Source organism: Panulirus ornatus, chromosome 67 (genome assembly GCF_036320965.1).
Source record: "Panulirus ornatus isolate Po-2019 chromosome 67, ASM3632096v1, whole genome shotgun sequence".
Lineage (NCBI taxonomy): Eukaryota > Metazoa > Arthropoda > Malacostraca > Decapoda > Palinuridae > Panulirus > Panulirus ornatus.
This window is the reverse complement of record NC_092290.1, coordinates 150,000-169,865: the sequence shown is the minus strand read 5'-3', so window position 1 is coordinate 169,865 and position 19,866 is coordinate 150,000. Positions and strand designations below refer to the sequence as shown.

General features: G+C 41.8%; 1 protein-coding gene across 4 annotated transcripts in view; it reads right to left on the bottom strand.

Moving 5' to 3' along the window:
* Positions 1–19,866, bottom strand: part of LOC139747054 (sorting nexin-14-like) — a 163,144-nt gene that overhangs the window by 124,270 nt on the left and 19,008 nt on the right. For all 4 annotated transcript variants that reach the window (XR_011712302.1, XM_071658832.1, XM_071658833.1 and 1 more), the window contains exons 5-6: positions 18,489–18,736; positions 3,127–3,331 (exon numbers count right to left, since the gene is read on the bottom strand). Coding sequence is in view for 3 of the 4 variants with exons in the window: in XM_071658832.1 (XP_071514933.1) it covers positions 3,127–3,331; positions 18,489–18,736 (453 nt within the window). In the remaining variant the exon portion in view is untranslated. The remainder of the gene's footprint in view (positions 1–3,126; positions 3,332–18,488; positions 18,737–19,866) is intronic.

The following is a 19,866-nucleotide window of genomic DNA, read 5'->3' as shown; positions in this document are numbered from 1 at the left end:
CTCCCTGAAGCTTAGTGATACTCATTCACCCCAACTTTCCTCTGCCCTCTTTTTCAGCCCCTATACCTTCCTCTTGACCTCCTGCCATTTTCTCTAGTATATGTGTCAATCCATTTGCACTCTTCCCCGGTAAGAACCACATATAAACCTCTCTTTTTTTCCTTCACTGGAAACTTTATTTTGTCATCCCACCACTCACTACCCTTTCTCACTTGCTCACCTCCCACCTTCAAAATGTTGGTAAGTTTTATACTCATTCAAAACTGACTTAAAACTTCTAATTTACTATCTAAAGTAATTGATTTATGCCTTCTCTCAATCACGACAATCCAGGACTGTGTTCTTCCAGTTTCACTCAAATCATTAGGAATCTATACAGCATTCTCCAATTCTTTCACAACCAACAGCACAGATGGCATCATTAGGTCTCATTCCCTTTAATACATAACATTTCTTATGCTGTTCATATGTTTGTCACCTTCAGAGTGACTCTCTTGACTATTTTAATGATAACTATATTTAGCATCAATTTCATAGATTTATTAGGCATAGATGTTGTATTCTCTATTCAGTTAACATCAATCAGTAAGTTCTCTCAGTCAAGATAATCCAGCACTGTGTTCTTCCAGTTTCATTCAAATCAAGAGGAATTTATACAGCATTCTTCAACTTTTTCACAACTAGTAGCACATATCTTTGCATCAAGTCTAATTCCCTTTGATACAAGACATTTTTTTTATGTTGTTCATCTGTTTGTTTACTTTTAGAGTAACTCTCATGACTATTTCAACAATATCTCTCTATCTAGCATCAATTTCATCTCTTTTCTAGGCATAAATGTTGTATAACCTATTCAGTTAACATCAATCAATAAGTATCCAAACCATCACTACATGTAAATTTTTCATTTTCTCTGTCTCTGTTACTATCACTTTAACCCATTCGCTGTGGCTGGTTAATTTTAAGGACTGCCGTCTGTGCAGCAGTTTTTGGGAAACAAAAAAGGTACATATATGTACCAGCTGCAGTGAACCTTTATTATTCAGAACAACCACACGTGTGCTAGACACAGTGAATGGGTTAATATCACTAAGAGGTGTAGAAACCTGAGCAATTTTCCTTTGACTTTTTATATGATTACTGTTCTCATTGTTGATGCAGCAGGTTTTAATGCTTTTGAAATAAGGGATTTTCACTCCTGTTTCATGAACTCATTCAAACTTTACAAATTTTTTTTTTTTTTTTTTTTTTTTTTGCTTTGTCGCTGTCTCCCGCATTTGCGAGGTAGCGCAAGGAAACAGAAGAAAGAAATGGCCCAACCCACCCCCATACCCATGTATATACACAAACATCCACACACGCAAATATACATACCTATACATCTCAATGTACACATATATATATACACACAGACACATACATATATACCCATGCATACAATTCACACTGTCTGCCTTTACTCATTCCCATCGCCACCTCGCCACACATGGAATACCATCCCCCTCCCCCCTCATGTGTGCGAGGTAGTGCTATGAAAAGATAACAAAAGCTCCATTCGTTCACACTCAGTCTCCAGCTGTCATGAAATAATGCCCGAAACCACAAATATATATCTAAACTAATTGATTTATGGCTCTTCTTTGTACCTCTGCTTTCACTAGCATTTAACACCCCCTTTTCCCTTCAACCTGACACTTACTGTGGGTATCAAGTTGTAAATCTGATAAACCTTGAAAGTGTATACATCATAGTTTGATTAGCAAATGCACGATCTGAATATCACAAAGAAAGCTGTATTTTACTAGACAACTATCCCAAAATCCCCTGTACTTTGACAATTTGCCAACAAAACAACAAAGGCCATTACTCACACCAAACACATCGCCTTCTCAAAGCATCTTGATATGAATTTTTTCTACTTCTTGAATGCTTTATTACAAAACTATTCATTGTACAGCTAAAAACAGTATAAAAGAGTTATCATTTAATCATGCAAGGGAGTCAACTGATGGTCAAGTTTCCATGCTGGAAACTAGTTTAGTCTACCTTGTGCAGAACACAAAACCCCACTCAACACCACTCTGGCTTCCCACCTCCCCTCTTCTCTTCATCTTGCTTAGAGGTTAATTATTTATTCATTCATATATTTTGCTTTGTCGCTGTCTCCCGCGTTAGCGAGGTAGCGCAAGGAAACATGAACTGACATAAGAGCAGAGGAAAGATGAAATAAGGCTATCTGGTTAATATATCTTTATTAATATTAGTGTTTTCATACTACCTTTCTACAGCTATTCAGTTGCAGAGGAAAGATGAAATAAGTCTATCTGGTTAATATATCTTTTTTAATATTAGTGTTTTCATACTACCTTTCTACAGCTATTCAGTTGCTAAAGTAGTGGAGAATGTAATCACACCAAATGCTTTATTACTGCTATACTACATCCACTGCACTGATAAAAGCAGCACAGTAATGCAAAGCAGACATTTATTTGTACAAGAAAGTCAACTTAGTGGCAACGTTTACAAGCAGGAAAGTGTATGCAGTTTATATTTCTGTAATTTACTATATAAGGCTAATAACCTAATCAATATCATCTTGCTTATTACTAAAGATATATGTTATTTATGTACATTACTGGAATAAAAAAGAATGGAAACAATATGGCAAAAGTTTGGGTGCCTAGTAGTGCATCTTTGGAATGGGTGTAACTTTACACTGTCAATTCTTGATAAATACCTGTTATTCAGTAGACAGTGTTAATTACAGCATGTAGGGAGTATAAGGATAAGATACTGAACATCTATTTATAAACAAAATCACATAAGAGCAGAGGAAAGATGAAGTAAGTTTATCTGAAAACATGATCACACATTGCAAATTGCAGTTTACTATAAACAATTATGAGGTATTCTCCAATAGATATGTCAACATTCCAAAGACCACTTGATTCCAAATATTTTGGATCTGTGATAATTGAATGTGTGTACAAATGAAAGATATTGTTTATGTAAAAGAAGAAAATTAAAGAACAGGAAGACTAAGAATGATAGAGGAAAGGATAATGAGGTTACAGAACAAAGATTAAAATGATAAGGAGGAAAACACTGAAGAAGTATTTTTCTTACCGAGTTACGGGGATGGGTGTTAACAGACGCAAAATTCTTGAGAAGCAGAACCTCTGGTTCAGGTTTATGAGGTAGCCATGGTGAAGAATCACGACTCAGGAGAAGAAGAAAGAGTAGATTCAATGTGTCTGGGTTGGCTAACAGGTCCATAGCCTGAAGCAATAAGACTCGGCCCAACAACTCTTCTAAGAAAGACTGTCCCAACCTGTAACAATGAAAATCTTTGCACATAGAGTATTATCTCTCATCATTCTTTTCATGAACCTTTTTTTTCATAATGGTATGCTGCTTCTCAAGTCAGTAAGGATGCACCATGAACAGACATAAAATGGCCACATTTGATTATATTCTCTCTCTAGCTGTCATGATGCACAGAAACCAGAGCTGCCTGTCCACAACCATACCCACAAACCTCTCTGCTGTTTCCCCTGACCATTTCACATATCCTGGTTCAGTCCACTGACGTGTGGTCTCATGTATACCACATAGCTCCAATTCATTCTATCCCATGCATACCAAACACCCACTTACAGTTTACACCCCCGTCATCCAAAACATCTTTCACTCTACCCTTCCAGTTCGTCCTGAGTTTGGAGTCATTTTCATATTGATCACCTATCTTAAATGGTCCAATCTCTGTTCTCCTGTTTTTTGCTTTGTTCATGTAAGTGAATAATAAATCTGGATTCCAATCCACATTCTGTATGACTATATAACCCATGCATACAAATTATACCCTCAACTACCACATTACTCACCTTCGCAATCAAATCACCTATCACTAATACCCAGTCTTGAGCACCAAAACTGCTGACACACTCACTCAGCTATTCCCAAAAACTTGCCTCTCAGGATCTTTCTTCTCATGACCAGGTGATAGGCACCAATAATCACCCATCTATTGCAATTCACTTTCAGTTTTACGCACATCAATCTAGATTTTACTTCCGTACACTCTATTACACACTCCCATAACTCCTGCTTCTGGATTAGTGCAACTCCTTCCTTAGCTCTTGTCCTCTCACCAACCCCTGACTTTACTTCTAAGATGTTTCCAAACCATTCTTCCCCTTTACCCTTGAGCTTCATTTCCCTCAAAACCAGGACATCCACGTTTATTTCCTTAAACATACTACCTATCTCTCCTCATCTTGGTTACATCCACACACATTCAGACACCCCAGTCTGAGCCCTTGAGAAGGACAAGCACTCCCTACCTGACTCCTTCTGTTTCCTCTTTTAGAAACTGAAATAGAAGAAGGGGAGGGTTTCCAGGACCCCGACTCCTGAGGAAAGATTGACAAAGGGGATATATGTGTCAGGGGTGAAAGGAACAAGGAGAAACAGGAAACCAAATTGGAAGTGGAAGTATGAAGTGAAAAAGATTTTGAGTGATTAGGGCTTGAACATACAGGAAGGTGAGAGGTGTGCAAGGAATTGAGTGAATTGGAACGATGTGGTATACAGGGGTCAATGTGCTGTCAATGGACTGAACCAGGGTAAACCATGGAAAGGTCTGTGGGGCCTGGATGTGGATAGGAAGCTGTGGTTTCAGTGCATTACATATGACAGCTAGAGACTGAGTGTGACGAACATGTTCTTTTTTGTCTGTTTTCCTGGCAATACCTCGCTGAGGCAGGGGGAGGGGAGCGATGCTGTTTCCTGTGGGGCGGGGTGGCACCAAAGATGGATGAAGGTAAGCAAGTATGAATATGTATATGTGCATACATGAATAAAGTGCATAGAAACACGCACTTTCATAGAACATACAAACCTCCAACAGCCAGGATCGAGCACGGGACCCCTGTGCAAGAGGCAGGAATGCTAACCGCTAGGCTATGGGCCTGGCCCATAGCCTTGCACAGGGGTCCCGGGTTCAATCCTGGCTGTTGGAGGAATGTGCATATATATGTATATGGCTGTACATGTGCATGTATATGTGAATATGTTGATATGTATATGTATGTATATGTGGCTATCTTAATATGTATAAGTGTGTATAGGCGCGTGTATAGGCGTTTATGTATATATATGTGTATATGTGCGTGTATAGGCGTCTATGTATATATATATGTGTATATGAGTGGATGGGCCATTCTTCATCTGATTCCTGGCACTACCTCGCTGAGGAAGGAAGCAGCGATCAAATACAATAAAATGAATATAAATAGATATATATATGAATATATTAAAAAAATGGGTGACTGTGCTGTTGACTGGTTGGTAAGGATATTCAATGTATGTAAGGACTATGGTGAAGTGCCTGAGGACTGGCGGATTGCATGCATAGTGCCATTGTACAAAGGCAAAGGGGATAAAGGTGAGTGTTCAAATTAAAGAGGCATAAGTTTGTTGAGTATTCCTGGGAAATTATATGGGAGGGTATTGATTGCGAGGGAGAAGGCATGTACAGAGCATTGATTGGGGAAGAGCAGTGGTTTCAGAAGTGGTAGAGGATGTACGGATCAGGTGTTTGCTTTGAAGAATGTATGTGAGAAATACTTAGAAAACAGATGGATTTGTATGTCGCATTTATGGATCTGGAAAAGGCATATGATAAGGTTGACAGAGATCCTTTACGAAAGGTTTTAAGAGTATATGGTGTGGGAGGTAAGTTGTTAGAAGCAGTGAAAAGTTCTTACCAAGGATGTATGGCATGTGTATGAGTAGGAAGAGAGGAGAGTGATTGGTTCCCAGTGAATGTCATTTTCCAGCAGGGGTGTGTGATGTCCCCGTGGCTGTGTAATTTGTTTATGGATGGGGTGGTTAGAGAGGTAAATTCAAGAGTTTTGGAGAGAGGGGCGACTATGCAGTCTGTTGGGGATGAGAGACGGCAGATTTGGGTGAGAAACTGCAGAGGCTGTCGACCAAGTTTGGAAGTGTGTGAAAGGAGAAAGTTGACAGTAAATGTGAATAAGAGCAAGGTTATTAGGTTCAGAAGGGTTGAGGGACAAGTTAACTGGGATGTATGTTTGAATGGAGAAAAATTGGAGGAAGTGAAGTGTTTAGATATCTGTGAGTGGACTTAGCAGCAGATGTTACCATGGAAGCAGAAGTGAGTCACAGGGTAGGAGAGGGGGCAAAGGTTCTGGGATCGATGAAGAATGTGTGGAACGTGAGAACGTTATCTCGGAGAGCAAAAGTGGGTATGTTTGAAGGAATATTAGTTCCAACAATGTTGTATGGTTGAGAGGCATTGGCTATAGATAGGATTGTATGGAGGAGGGTGGATGTGTTGGAAATGAAATGTTTGAGGACAATATGTGGTGTAAGGTGGTTTGATCGAGTAAGTAATATAAGGATAAGAGAGATGTGTGGAAACAAAAAGAGTATAGTTGAGAGGGCAGAAGAGAGAATGAGTGAGGAAAGATTGACAAATAGGATATATTTCAGAGGTGGAGGGAACAAGGAAAATGGGAGACCAAATTGGAGGTAGAAGGATGGAGTGAAAAAAAATTTTGAGCGATCGAGGCCTGGACATACAGGAGGGTGAGAGGCGTGCATGGAATAGAGAGAATTGGAACGATGTGGTATACCGAGGTCTACATGCTGTCAATGGACTGAACCAGGGAATGTGAAGTGTCTGAGGTAAACCATGGAAGGGTCTGTGGAGCCTGGATGTGGATAGGGAGCCGTGGTGACAGTGCATTACACATGACAGCTAGAGACTGAGTGAGAACGAATGTGGCCTTTCTTGTCTGTTTTCCTGGCGCTACCTTGCTGAAGCAGGAGATAGCAATACTGTTTTCCTGTGGGGTGGGGTAGCAACAAGAATGGATGAAGGCAAGTAAGTACGAATATGTACATGTGTATGTATGAAGTGCCTGCATATGTGTATGTATATGTTGAAATGTATATGTATATATGTATATGTAGGCATTTATGTATATATATATATATATATATATGTGTATATGAGTGGATGGGCCATTCTTCGTCTGTTTCGTGATGCAATCTTGCTGATGCACGAAACAGCAATTATGTATAATAAATAAAATAAATATTTGTTTATTAATCTATTCATTATACTTTGTCGCTGTCTCCCGCATTAGCGAGGTAGCACAAGGAAACAGAAGAAAGAATCGCCCAACCCACCAACATACACATGTATATATGTAAACACCCACACACACACATATACATACCTATACATTTCAACGTATACATACATATACATACAAAGACATATACATATATACATATGTACATATTCATACTTGCTGCCTTCATCCATTCCCATTGCTACCCCACCACACATGAAATGGCACCCTCCTGCCCCCCCCCGCGTACGTGCAAGGAAACGCTAGGAAAAGATAACAAAAGCCAAATTCATTCACACTCAGTCTCTAGCTGTCATGTATAATGCACCGAAACCTCAGCTACCTTTCCACATCCAGGCCCCACATATATAAATACATATCTTTTGTTTTCATACTATTTGCCATTTTCTGCATAAGCGAGGTAGTTTTAAGAACTGAGGACTGAGCCTCTGAGGGAATATCCTCATTTGGCCCACTTCTCTGTTCCTCATTTGGAAAATTAAAAAAAATGAGAAGAAAGGATTTCCAGCCACCCCGCTCCCTCCCCTTTTAGTCACGTTCTATAACATGCAGGGAGATTGTGGAGAGTATTTTTTCTCCCTTATCCCCAGGGATAAAATACATATTTCATTTTTTTATTTTTATTTTGCTTTGTCGCTGTGTCCCGCGTTTGCGAGGAAGCGCAAGGAAACAGACGAAAGAAATGGCCCAACCCACCCCCATACACATGTATATACATACGTCCACACACGCAAATATACATACCTACACAGCTTTCCATGGTTTACCCCAGACGCTTCACATGCCCTGATTCAATCCACTGACAGCACGTCAACCCTGGTGTACCACATCGCTCCAATTCACTCTATTCCTTGGCCGCCTTTCACCCTCCTGCATGTTCAGGCCCCGATCACTCAAAATCTTTTTCACTCCATCTTTCCACCTCCAATTTGGTCTCCCACTTCTCCTCGTTCCCTCCACCTCCGACACATATATCCTCTTGGTCAATCTTTCCTCACTCATTCTCTCCATGTGACCAAACCATTTCAAAACACCCTCTTCTGCTCTCTCAACCACGCTCTTTTTATTTCCACACATCTCTCTTACCCTTACGTTACTTACTCGATCAAACCACCTCACACCACACATTGTCCTCAAACATCTCATTTCCAGCACATCCATCCTCCTGCGCACAACTCTATCCATAGTCCATGTCTCGCAACCATACAACATTGTTGGAACCACTATTCCTTCAAACATACCCATTTTTGCTTTCCGAGATAATGTTCTCGACTTCCACACATTCTTAAAGGCTCCCAGGATTTTCGCCCCCTCCCCCACCCTATGATCCACTTCCGCTTCCATGGTTCCATCCGCTGCCAGATCCACTCCCAGATATCTAAAACACTTCACTTCCTCCAGTTTTTCTCCATTCAAACTCACCTCCCAATTGACTTGACCCTCAACCCTACTGTACCTAATAACCTTGCTCTTATTCACATTTACTCTTAACTTTCTTCTTTCACACACTTTACCAAACTCAGTCACCAGCTTCTGCAGTTTCTCACATGAATCAGCCACCAGCGCTGTATCATCAGCGAACAACAACTGACTCACTTCCCAAGCTCTCTCATCCCCAACAGACTTCATATATATATATATAAATATATATATATATCTTATTTTTCCTTTGTTGCTGTCTCCCACGTTTGCGAGGAAGCGCAAGGAAACAGACGAAAGAAATGGCCCAACCCACCCCCATACACATGTATATACATACGTCCACACACGCAAATATACATACCTACACAGCTTTCCATGGTTTACCCCAGACGCTTCACCTGACCTGATTCAATCCACTGACAGCACGTCAACCCCGGTATACCACATCGATCCAATTCACTCTATTCCTTGCTCTCCTTTCACCCTCCTGCATGTTCAGGCCCCGATCACATAAAATCTTTTTCACTCCATCTTTCCACCTCCAATTTGGTCTCCCACTTCTCGTTCCCTCCACCTCCGACACATATATCCTCTTGGTCAATCTTTCCTCACTCATTCTCTCCATGTGCCCAAACCATTTCAAAACACCCTCTTCTGCTCTCTCAACCACGCTCTTTTTATTTCCACACCTCTCTCTTACCCTTACGTTACTTACTTGATCAAACCACCTCACACCACACATTGTCCTCAAACATCTCATTTCCAGCACATCATTCCTCCTGCGCACAACTCTATCCATAGCCCACGCCTCGCAACCATACAATATTTTTGGAACCACTATTCCTTCAAACATACCCATTTTTGCTTTCCAAGATAATGTTCTCGACCCACACATTCTTCAAGGCTCCCAGGATTTTCGCCCCCTCCCCCACCCTATGATCCACTTACACTTCCATGGTTCCATCTGCTGCCAGATCCACTCCCATATAACTAAAACACTTTACTTCCTCCAGTTTTTCTCCATTCAAACTTACCTCCCAATTGACTTGACCCTCAACCCTACTGTACCTAATAACCTTGCTCTTATTCACATTTACTCTTAACTTTCTTCTTTCACACACTTTACCAAACTCAGTCACCAGCTTCTGCAGTTTCTCTCATGAATCAGCCACCAGTGCTGTATCATCAGCGAACAACAACTGACTCACTTCCCAAGCTCTCTCATCTCCAACAGACTTCATACTTGCCCCTCTTTCTAAAACTCTTGCATTCACCTCCCTAACAACCCCATCCATAAACAAATTAAACAACCATGGAGACATCACACACCCCTGCCGCAAGCCTACAATCACTGAGAACCAATCACTTTCCTCTCTTCCTACACGTACACATGCCTTACATCCTCGATAAAAACTTTTCACTGCTTCTAACAACTTGCCTCCCACACCATATATTCTTAATACCTTCCACAGAGCATCTCTATCAACTCTATCGTATGCCTTCTCCAGATCCATAAATACTACATACAAATCCATTTGCTTTTCTAAGTATTTCTCACATACATTCTTCAAAGTAAACACCTGATCCACACATCCTCTACCACTTCTGAAACCACACTGCTCTTCCCCAATCTGATGCTCTGTACATGCCTTCACCCTCTCAATCAATACCCTCCCATATAATTTACCAGGAATACTCAACAAACTTATACCTCTGTAATTTGAGCACTCACTCTTATCCCCTTTGCCTTTGTACAATGGCACTATACACGCATTCCGCCAATCCTCTGGCACCTCACCATGAGTCATACATACATTAAATAACCTTACCAACCAGTCAATAATACAGTCACCCCCATTTTAATAAATTCCACTGCAATACCATCCAAACCTGCTGCCTTGCCGGCTTTCATCTTCCGCAAAGCTTTTACTACCTCTTCTCTGTTTACCAAATAATTTTCCCTAACCCTCTCACTTTGCACACCACCTCGACCAAAACACCCTATATCTGCCACTCTATCATCAAACACATTCAACAAACCTTCAAAATACTCACTCCATCTCCTTCTCACATCACCACTACTTGTTATCACCTCCCCATTTGCGCCCTTCACTGAAGTTCCCATTTTCTCCCTTGTCTTACGCAATTTATTTACTTCCTTCCAGAACATCTTTTTATTCTCCCTAAAATTTAATGATACTCTCCTACTCCAACTCTCATTTGCCCTCTTTTTCACCTCTTGCACCTTTCTCTTGACCTCCTGTCTCTTTCTTTTATACATCTCCCACTCAATTGCATTTTTTCCCTAAAAAAATCGTCCAAATGCCTCTCTCTTCTCTTTCACTAATAATCTTACTTCTTCATCCCACCACTCACTACCCTTTCTAATCAACCCACCTCCCACTCTTCTCATGCCACAAGCATCTTTTGTGCAATCCATCACTGATTCCCTAAATACATCCCATTCCTCCCCCACTCCCCTTACTTCCATTGTTCTCACCTTTTTCCATTCTGTACTCAGTCTCTCCTGGTACTTCCTCACACAAGTCTCCTTCCCAAGCTCACTTACTCTCACCACCCTCTTCACCCCAACATTCACTCTTCTTTTCTGAAAACCCATACAAATCTTCACCTTAGCCTCCACAAGATAATGATCAGACATCCCTCCAGTTGCACCTCTCAGCACATTAACATCCAAAAGTCTCTCTTTCGTGTGCCTGTCAATTAACACGTAATCCTATAACGCTCTCTGGCCATCTCTCCTACTTACATATATATACTTATGTATATCTCGCTTTTTAAACCAGGTATTCCCAATCACCAGTCCTTTTTCAGCACATAAATCTACAAGCTCTTCAGCATTTCCATTTACAACACTGAACACCCCATGTATACCAATTATACCCTCAACTGCCACATTACTCACCTTTGCATTCAAATCACCCATCACTATAACCCAGTCTCGTGCATCAAAACCACTAACACACTCATTCAGCTGCTCCCAAAACACTTGCCTCTCATGATCTTTCTTCTCATGCCCAGGTGCATATGCACCAATAATCACCCATCTCTCTCCATCAACTTTCAGTTTTACCCATATTAATCGAGAATTTACTTTCTTACATTCTATAACATACTCCCACAACTCCTGTTTCAGGAGTACTGCTACTCCTTCCCTTGCTCTTGTCCTCTCACTAACCCCTGACTTTACTCCCAAGACATTCCCAAACCACTATTCCCCTTTACCCTTGAGCTTCGTTTCACTCAGAGCCAAAACATCCAGGTTCCTTTCCTCAAACATACTACCTATCTCTCCTTTTTTCACATCTTGGTTACATCCACACACATTTAGACACCCCAGTCTGAGCCTTCGAGGAGGATGAGCACTCCCCGCATGACTCCTTCTGTTTCCCATTTTAGAAAGTTAAAAAAATACAAGGAGGGGAGGATTTCTGGCCCCCTGCTCCTGTCCCCTCTAGTCGCCTTCTACGACACGCGAGGAAATATAAATATATATCCCTGGGGATAGGGGAGAAAGAATACTTCCCACGTATTCCCTGCGTGTCGTAGAAGGCGACTAAAAGGGGAGGGAGCGGGTGGCTGGAAATCCTCCCCTCTCATTTTTTTTAATTTTCCAAAAGAAGGAACAGAGAAGGGGGCCAGGTGAGGATTTTCCCTCTAAGGCTCAGTCCTCTGTTCTTAACGCTACCTCGCAAACACGGGAAATGGCGAATAGTATGAAAAATATATATATATATATATATATATATATATGTATATATATATATATATAAATGAGAGTTGGGGTGAGAGACTATCAGTAAATTTTAGGGAGAATAAAAAGATGTTCTGGAAGGAGGTAAATAGGGTGCGTAAGACAAGGGAGCAAATGGGAACTTCAGTGAAGGGCGTAAATGGGGAGGTGATAACAAGTAGTGGTGATGTGAGAAGGAGATGGAATGAGTATTTTGAAGGTTTGTTGAATGTGTCTGATGACAGAGTGGCAGATATAGGGTGTTTTGGTCGAGGTGGTGTGCAAAGTGAGAGGGTTAGGGAAAATGATTTGGTAAACAGAGAAGAGGTAGTAAAAGCTTTGCGGAAGATGAAAGCCGGCAAGGCAGCAGGTTTGGATGGTATTGCAGTGGAATTTATTAAAAAAGGGGGGTGACTGTATTGTTGACTGGTTGGTAAGGTTATTTAATGTATGTATGACTCATGGTGAGGTGCCTGAGGATTGGCGGAATGCGTGCATAGTGCCATTGTACAAAGGCAAAGGGGATAAGAGTGAGTGCTCAAATTACAGAGGTATAAGTTTGTTGAGTATTCCTGGTAAATTATATGGGAGGGTATTGATTGAGAGGGTGAAGGCATGTACAGAGCATCAGATTGGGGAAGAGCAGTGCGGTTTCAGAAGTGGTAGAGGATGTGTGGATCAGGTGTTTGCTTTGAAGAATGTATGTGAGAAATACTTAGAAAAGCAAATGGATTTGTATGTAGCATTTATGGATCTGGAGAAGGCATATGATAGAGTTGATAGAGATGCTCTGTGGAAGGTATTAAGAATATATGGTGTGGGAGGCAAGTTGTTAGAAGCAGTGAAAAGTTTTTATCGAGGATGTAAGGCATGTGTACGTGTAGGAAGAGAGGAAAGTGATTGGTTCTCAGTGAATGTAGGTTTGCGGCAGGGGTGTGTGATGTCTCCATGGTTGTTTAATTTGTTTATGGATGGGGTTGTTAGGGAGGTGAATGCAAGAGTCCTGGAAAGAGGGGCAAGTATGAAGTCTGTTGGGGATGAGAGAGCCTGGGAAGTGAGTCAGTTGTTGTTCGCTGATGATACAGCGCTGGTGGCTGATTCATGTGAGAAACTGCAGAAGCTGGTGACTGAGTTTGGTAAAGTGTGTGGAAGAAGAAAGTTAAGAGTAAATGTGAATAAGAGCAAGGTTATTAGGTACAGTAGGGTTGAGGGTCAAGTCAATTGGGAGGTAAGTTTGAATGGAGAAAAACTGGAGGAAGTGAAGTGTTTTAGATATCTGGGAGTGGATCTGTCAGCGGATGGAACCATGGAAGCGGAAGTGGATCATAGGGTGGGGGAGGGGGCGAAAATTTTGGGAGCCTTGAAAAATGTGTGGAAGTCGAGAACATTATCTCGGAAAGCAAAAATGGGTATGTTTGAAGGAATAGTGGTTCCAACAATGTTGTATGGTTGCGAGGCGTGGGCTATGGATAGAGTTGTGCGCAGGAGGATGGATGTGCTGGAAATGAGATGTTTGAGGACAATGTGTGGTGTGAGGTGGTTTGATCGAGTAAGTAACGTAAGGGTAAGAGAGATGTGTGGAAATAAAAAGAGCGTGGTTGAGAGAGCAGAAGAGGGTGTTTTGAAATGGTTTGGGCACATGGAGAGAATGAGTGAGGAAAGATTGACCAAGAGGATATATGTGTCGGAGGTGGAGGGAACGAGGAGAAGAGGGAGACCAAATTGGAGGTGGAAAGATGGAGTGAAAAAGATTTTGTGTGATCGGGGCCTGAACATGCAGGAGGGTGTAAGGAGGGCAAGGAATAGAGTGAATTGGAGCGATGTGGTATACAGGGGTTGACGTGCTGTCAGTGGAGTGAATCAAGGCATGTGAGGCGTCTGGGGTGGACCATGGAAAGCTGTGTAGGTATGTATACACGTGTGTGGACATGTGTATGTACATGTGTATGGGGGGGGGGGGGGTTGGGCCATTTCTTTCGTCTGTTTCCTTGCGCTACCTCGCAGACGCGGGAGACAGCGACAAAGTATAAAAAAAAAAAAAAAAAAAAAAAAAAAAAATATATATATATATATATATATATATATATATATATTTTTTTTTTTTTTTTTTCAAACTATTCGCCATTTCCCGCGTTAGCGAGGTAGCGTTAAGAACAGAGAACTGGGCCACTGAGGGAATATCCTCACCTGGCCCCCTTCTCTGTTCCTTCTTTTGGAAAATTAAAAAAATTGAGAGGGGAGGATTTCCAGCCCCCCGCTCCCTCCCCTTTTAGTCGCCTTCTACGACACGCAGGGAATACGTGGGAAGTATTCTTTCTCCCCTATCCCCAGGGATATATATATATATATATATATATATATATATATATATATATATATAAATCTGGCAGCGGATGGAACCATGGAAGCGGAAGTGGATCATAGGGTGGGGGAGGGGGCGAAAATTCTGGGGGCCTTGAAGAATGTGTGGAAGTCGAGAACATTATCTCGGAAAGCAAAAATGGGTATGTTTGAAGGAATAGTGGTTCCAACAATGTTGTATGGTTGCGAGGCGTGGACTATGAATAGAGTTGTGCGCAGGAGGATGGATGTGCTGGAAATGAGATGTTTGAGGACAATGTGTGGTGTGAGGTGGTTTGATCGAGTGAGTAACGTAAGGGTATAGAGAGATGTGTGGAAATAAAAAGAGCGTGGTTGAGAGAGCAGAAGAGGGTGTTTTGAAGTGGTTTGTGGGGCCCACTTTGGAGAGAATTTGGGGAAAAAGATTGCCCAAGAGGATATATGTTTCGGGGTGGAGGGAACAGGAGAAAAGGGAGCCCAAAAATTGGAGGGGAAAGATGGGTGAAAAAGATTTTGTGTGACGGGGCCGGGGAACTTTCAGGGGGGTTTGTAAGGAGGGAAGGAAAGAGGGGAATTGGAGCGAGGGGTGGTATACAGGGGTTTGACGTGCTGTCAGTGGATGAATAAAGGGGGCAGGGTGAGGCGTCGGGGGGACCAGGGAAAAGTTTGTGTAGGTATGTATAACGGGTGGGGGACATTTTTATGAAACATTTTAGGGGGGGGGGGGGGGGTTGGGCCCTTTTCTTTTTCTTTTTCCCTTTGCGTTTAACCCCGAAAACCGCGGGAGACGGGCAAACAAAGTATAAAAAAAAAAAAAAAAAAAAAAAAAAAAAATATATATATATATATATAATTATATATTATATTTTTTTTTTTTTTTTTAAAACTATTCGCCTTTTCCCCGCGTTAGCGGGGTAGCTTTTAAGAACAGAGAACTGGGCCCTGGGGGAAAACCTCACCTGGCCCCCTTCTCTGTTCCCTTTTTTTTGGAAAATTAAAAAAAATTTAGAGGGGGGGATTTCCAGCCCCCCCCTCCCCTCCCCTTTTAGTCGGGCCCTTCCCACGGGCACCGGGAAAAACGTGGGGGAAATATTCTTTTTTTCCCCTTCCCCAGGGATATATTTATATTTTTATTTATATATATATATTTATAATATAAAAAATCTGGCAGCGGATGGAAACCCGGAAGCGGAAGTGGTTCCCTAGGGTTTGGGGGGAAGGGGGCGAAAATTTTTGGGGGGGCCTTTTAAGAATGTGTGGAAATCGAGAACCCTTATTCGGAGAAGCAAAAATGGGTTGTTTGAAAGGGAAAATTTGGGTTCCAAAAATGTTGTATGGTTTGGGGGCGTGGACTATGAATAGGTTGTGCGCGGGGATGGGGTGTTTCTGGAAATGAGGAAAGTTTAGGACAATGTGTGGTTGGTTGGGAAAGGGGTTTGATTTGAGTGGGGTAACGTAAGGGTAAGGGATGTGTGGAAATAAAAAGAAAAGGGGGGTTTGGGGAAGCAGAAGGGGGGTTTTTTTGAAGTGGTTTGGGCCCCTTTGGGGAAAGGGTGAAATGGGAAAAATTGAACCCAAGGGATATATGGTCCGGGGGTGGAGGGAACAAAGGGGAAGAGGGAGCCAAAATGGAGGTGGAAAAATGGAGTGAAAAAGATTTTGTGTGATCGAGGGGGCCTTAACATGCAGGAGGGGGAAAGGGGGGCAAGGAAAAAAGAGGGAATTTGGGGCGGGTGTGGTATACGGGGTTGAAAGTGCTGTTTAATGGATTTTAATCAAGGCATGAAAGCTGTGTAGGTATGTATATTTGTGTGTGTGGACGTATGTATATACATGTGTTTGGGGGGGGTTGGGCCATTTCTTTCGTCTGTTTCCTTGCGCTACCTCGCAAACGCGGGAGACAGCGACAAAGTATAAAAAAAAAAAAGTATATATATATATATATATATATATATATATATATATATATATATATATATATATATATAGGATAAAATACATGACGAAAACAAAAGACTTTACCAAACCTTCTGATGTTCAAGAGATGTTCCTTGTTTTTTATTAGCTTTTTCTCCCCTATCCCTGGGGATAGGGGAGAAAGAATACTTCCCACAGTATTCCCTGCATGTCGTAGAAGGCAACTAAAAGGGAAGGGAGCGGGGGGGCTGGAAATCCTCCCCTCTCGTTTCTTTTTTGATTTTCCAAAAGAGGGAACTGAGAAGGGGGCCAGGTGAGGATATTCCCTCAAAGGCCTGGTCCTCTGTTCTTAACGCTACCTCACTAACGCAGGAAATGGCGAATAGTATGAAAGAAAAAGAAAGATATATATTATATTTTTTTTTCATTATACTTTGTTGCTGTCTCCTGCATTAGCAAGGTTGCACAAGGAAACAGACAAAAGAATGGCCTAAACCCACCCACATACACATGTATATACATACACGTCCACACACAGCACATATACATACCTATACATCTCAATGTATACATATATTTACACACACAGACATATAAATAAATACACGTGTACATTATTCATACTGTCTGCCCTTATTCATTCCTGTTGCCACCCCGCCACACATGAAATAACAACCCCCTTCCCCCCACATGGGCGCAAGGTAGCGCTAGGAAAAGACAACAAAGGCCACATTCGTTCACACTCAGTCTCTAGCTGTCATGTATAATGCACTGAAACCACAGCTCCCCTTCCACATCCAGGCCCCACAGTACTTTCCATGGTTTGCCCCAGATGCTTCACATGCACAGTGGTGCGGGTAATCTATTATATGCAGGCAAACAATGGAAAAATGAAACATGATCAAGTTCCCAAGAGCACTTTTGTGTAATGATCATATCATCAGGGGAGATACAAGAATGAGATATAGAAAAATCAGCTGATATACAAGGAAGAGACATAGTTAGGATGCCATATACGTAATCCCTGCATGTTGTAGAAGGCAACTAAAAGGGGAGGGAGCGGGGGGCTGGAACTCCTCCCCTCTTGTATTTAATTTTCCAAAAGAAGGAACAGAGAAGGGGGCCCAGTGACGATATTTCCTCAAAGGTTCAGTCCTCTCTTCTTAACGCTACCTCACTAATGCGGGAAATAGTGAATATTATGAAAAAAAATATACATATACACACATACATGTGTATATATTCATACTTGTTCACTGTCATCCATTCCTGATGCAACCCCACCCCACAAGAAACAGCATAATTGCATGAAAGAAAAGATAAAATAATACAACAACAAAGGCCACATTCGTTCACACTCAGTCTCTAGCTGTTTCGGTGCATTATACATGACAGCTAGAGACTGAGTGTAAACGAATGTGACCTTTGTTGTCTTTTCCTAGCTCTACCTTGCGCACATTCAGGGGGAGGGGGTTGTCACTTCAAGTGTGGCGGGGTGGTGACGGGAATGAATAAGGACAGACAGTATGAATTATGTACATGTGTATATATGTATATGTCTGTGTGTGTGTGTGTGTGTGTGTATATATATATATGTATAAGTTGAGATGTATAGGTATGTATATGTGCATATGTGGACGTGTATGTATATACAGGTGTATGTGGGTGGGTTGGGCCATTCTTTCATCTGTTTCCTTGCGCTACCTTGCTAACGCGGGAGGCAGCGACAAAGTATAATAAACAAAATAAATGACATTCTTTTCTTTTTCTTTACACCTGATCAATGCTCCTGTTCTAGCAAGGTTGCACCAGGAAACAGATGAAAAAAAGGCCAATAATTATACAGTTACAAACTTCGTCCCACTAACCTGCTTGCCTGATATTTAGCAGGGAGAAGAGAAGGCAAAACAGTACCAATAACACCTCTCAGGTAGCCTTCTTCATCTTCACGTGACCTGACAGCCTGATGTAACCCACCTCCTGCTTTTAAATAATGAATCACAGCTGCTTCTGATGAAATATTGCCACGAACTCTCCGGCCACCTTCAAGATATGCATCTAGATGATTTACTAATGTCGGGAGCAGACGATTTACGATGACTGTTGTCATATCAACCTGCAAAACAATCTAATAATAGCCTACGACCAGGGAGGGTTAGTGGGATCTGCTTAGTAATTCAGTACTTCAGTGGTTGTCAAGTTGCACTCCTCTGACCCAGGTAGCTATCTTTTCCTTCTGCCTCACTAACATGTGGACTACTGGCATTCTGTCCACGAATGTACAATCTCTCTTTGTCAAACATAACATATGACAACACTTAACTCCCACAGCTTATTCTTCATAACTCTTGTAGATATTCCTGAGGTGAGCACTATGCACCAGCCCTGCCTTTTAGCAAAATGGTAAGAGCAGTAGACAGAAGTAGGAGGTAGGAATATCTACGCAGGAGCATTAGGTAGTAGTAGTTGGTAGCAGCATTAGATATCAGTAGTCATTGGGAATATTAAGTAGGAGCCTTAGCAAACACTGCACTAGAATTGCCCTCTGCCAATAGCCTGTTAAGGGTGAGGCACTAAAGGTTAAGATGAAGCAATGGAGTTCACCAGTTATGAAGACTCTATTGCCGTGGCTACCCCTATGAGGGAGTTCCAATTAGAACAGGTGTCAGAGATACTGATAGACAGCTAAGAAATCTGAAACTCCATGTTATTTTTTTTTTTTTTTTTTTTTTTTTTATACTTTGTCGCTGTCTCCCGCGTTTGCGAGGTAGCGCAAGGAAACAGACGAAAGAAATGGCCCAACCCACCCCCATACACATGTATATACACACGTCCACACACGCAAATATACATACCTACACAGCTTTCCATGGTTTACCCCGGACGCTTCACATGCCTTGATTCAATCCACTGACAGCACGTCAACCCCTGTATACCACATCGCTCCAATTCACTCTATTCCTTGCCCTCCTTTCACCCTCCTGCATGTTCAGGCCCCGATCACACAAAATTCTTTTCACTCCATCTTTCCACCTCCAATTTGGTCTCCCTCTTCTCCTCGTTCCCTCCACCTCCGACACATATATCCTCTTGGTCAATCTTTCCTCACTCATTCTCTCCATGTGCCCAAACCATTTCAAAACACCCTCTTCTGCTCTCTCAACCACGCTCTTTTTATTTCCACACATCTCTCTTACCCTTACGTTACTTACTCGATCAAACCACCCTCACACCACACATTGTCCT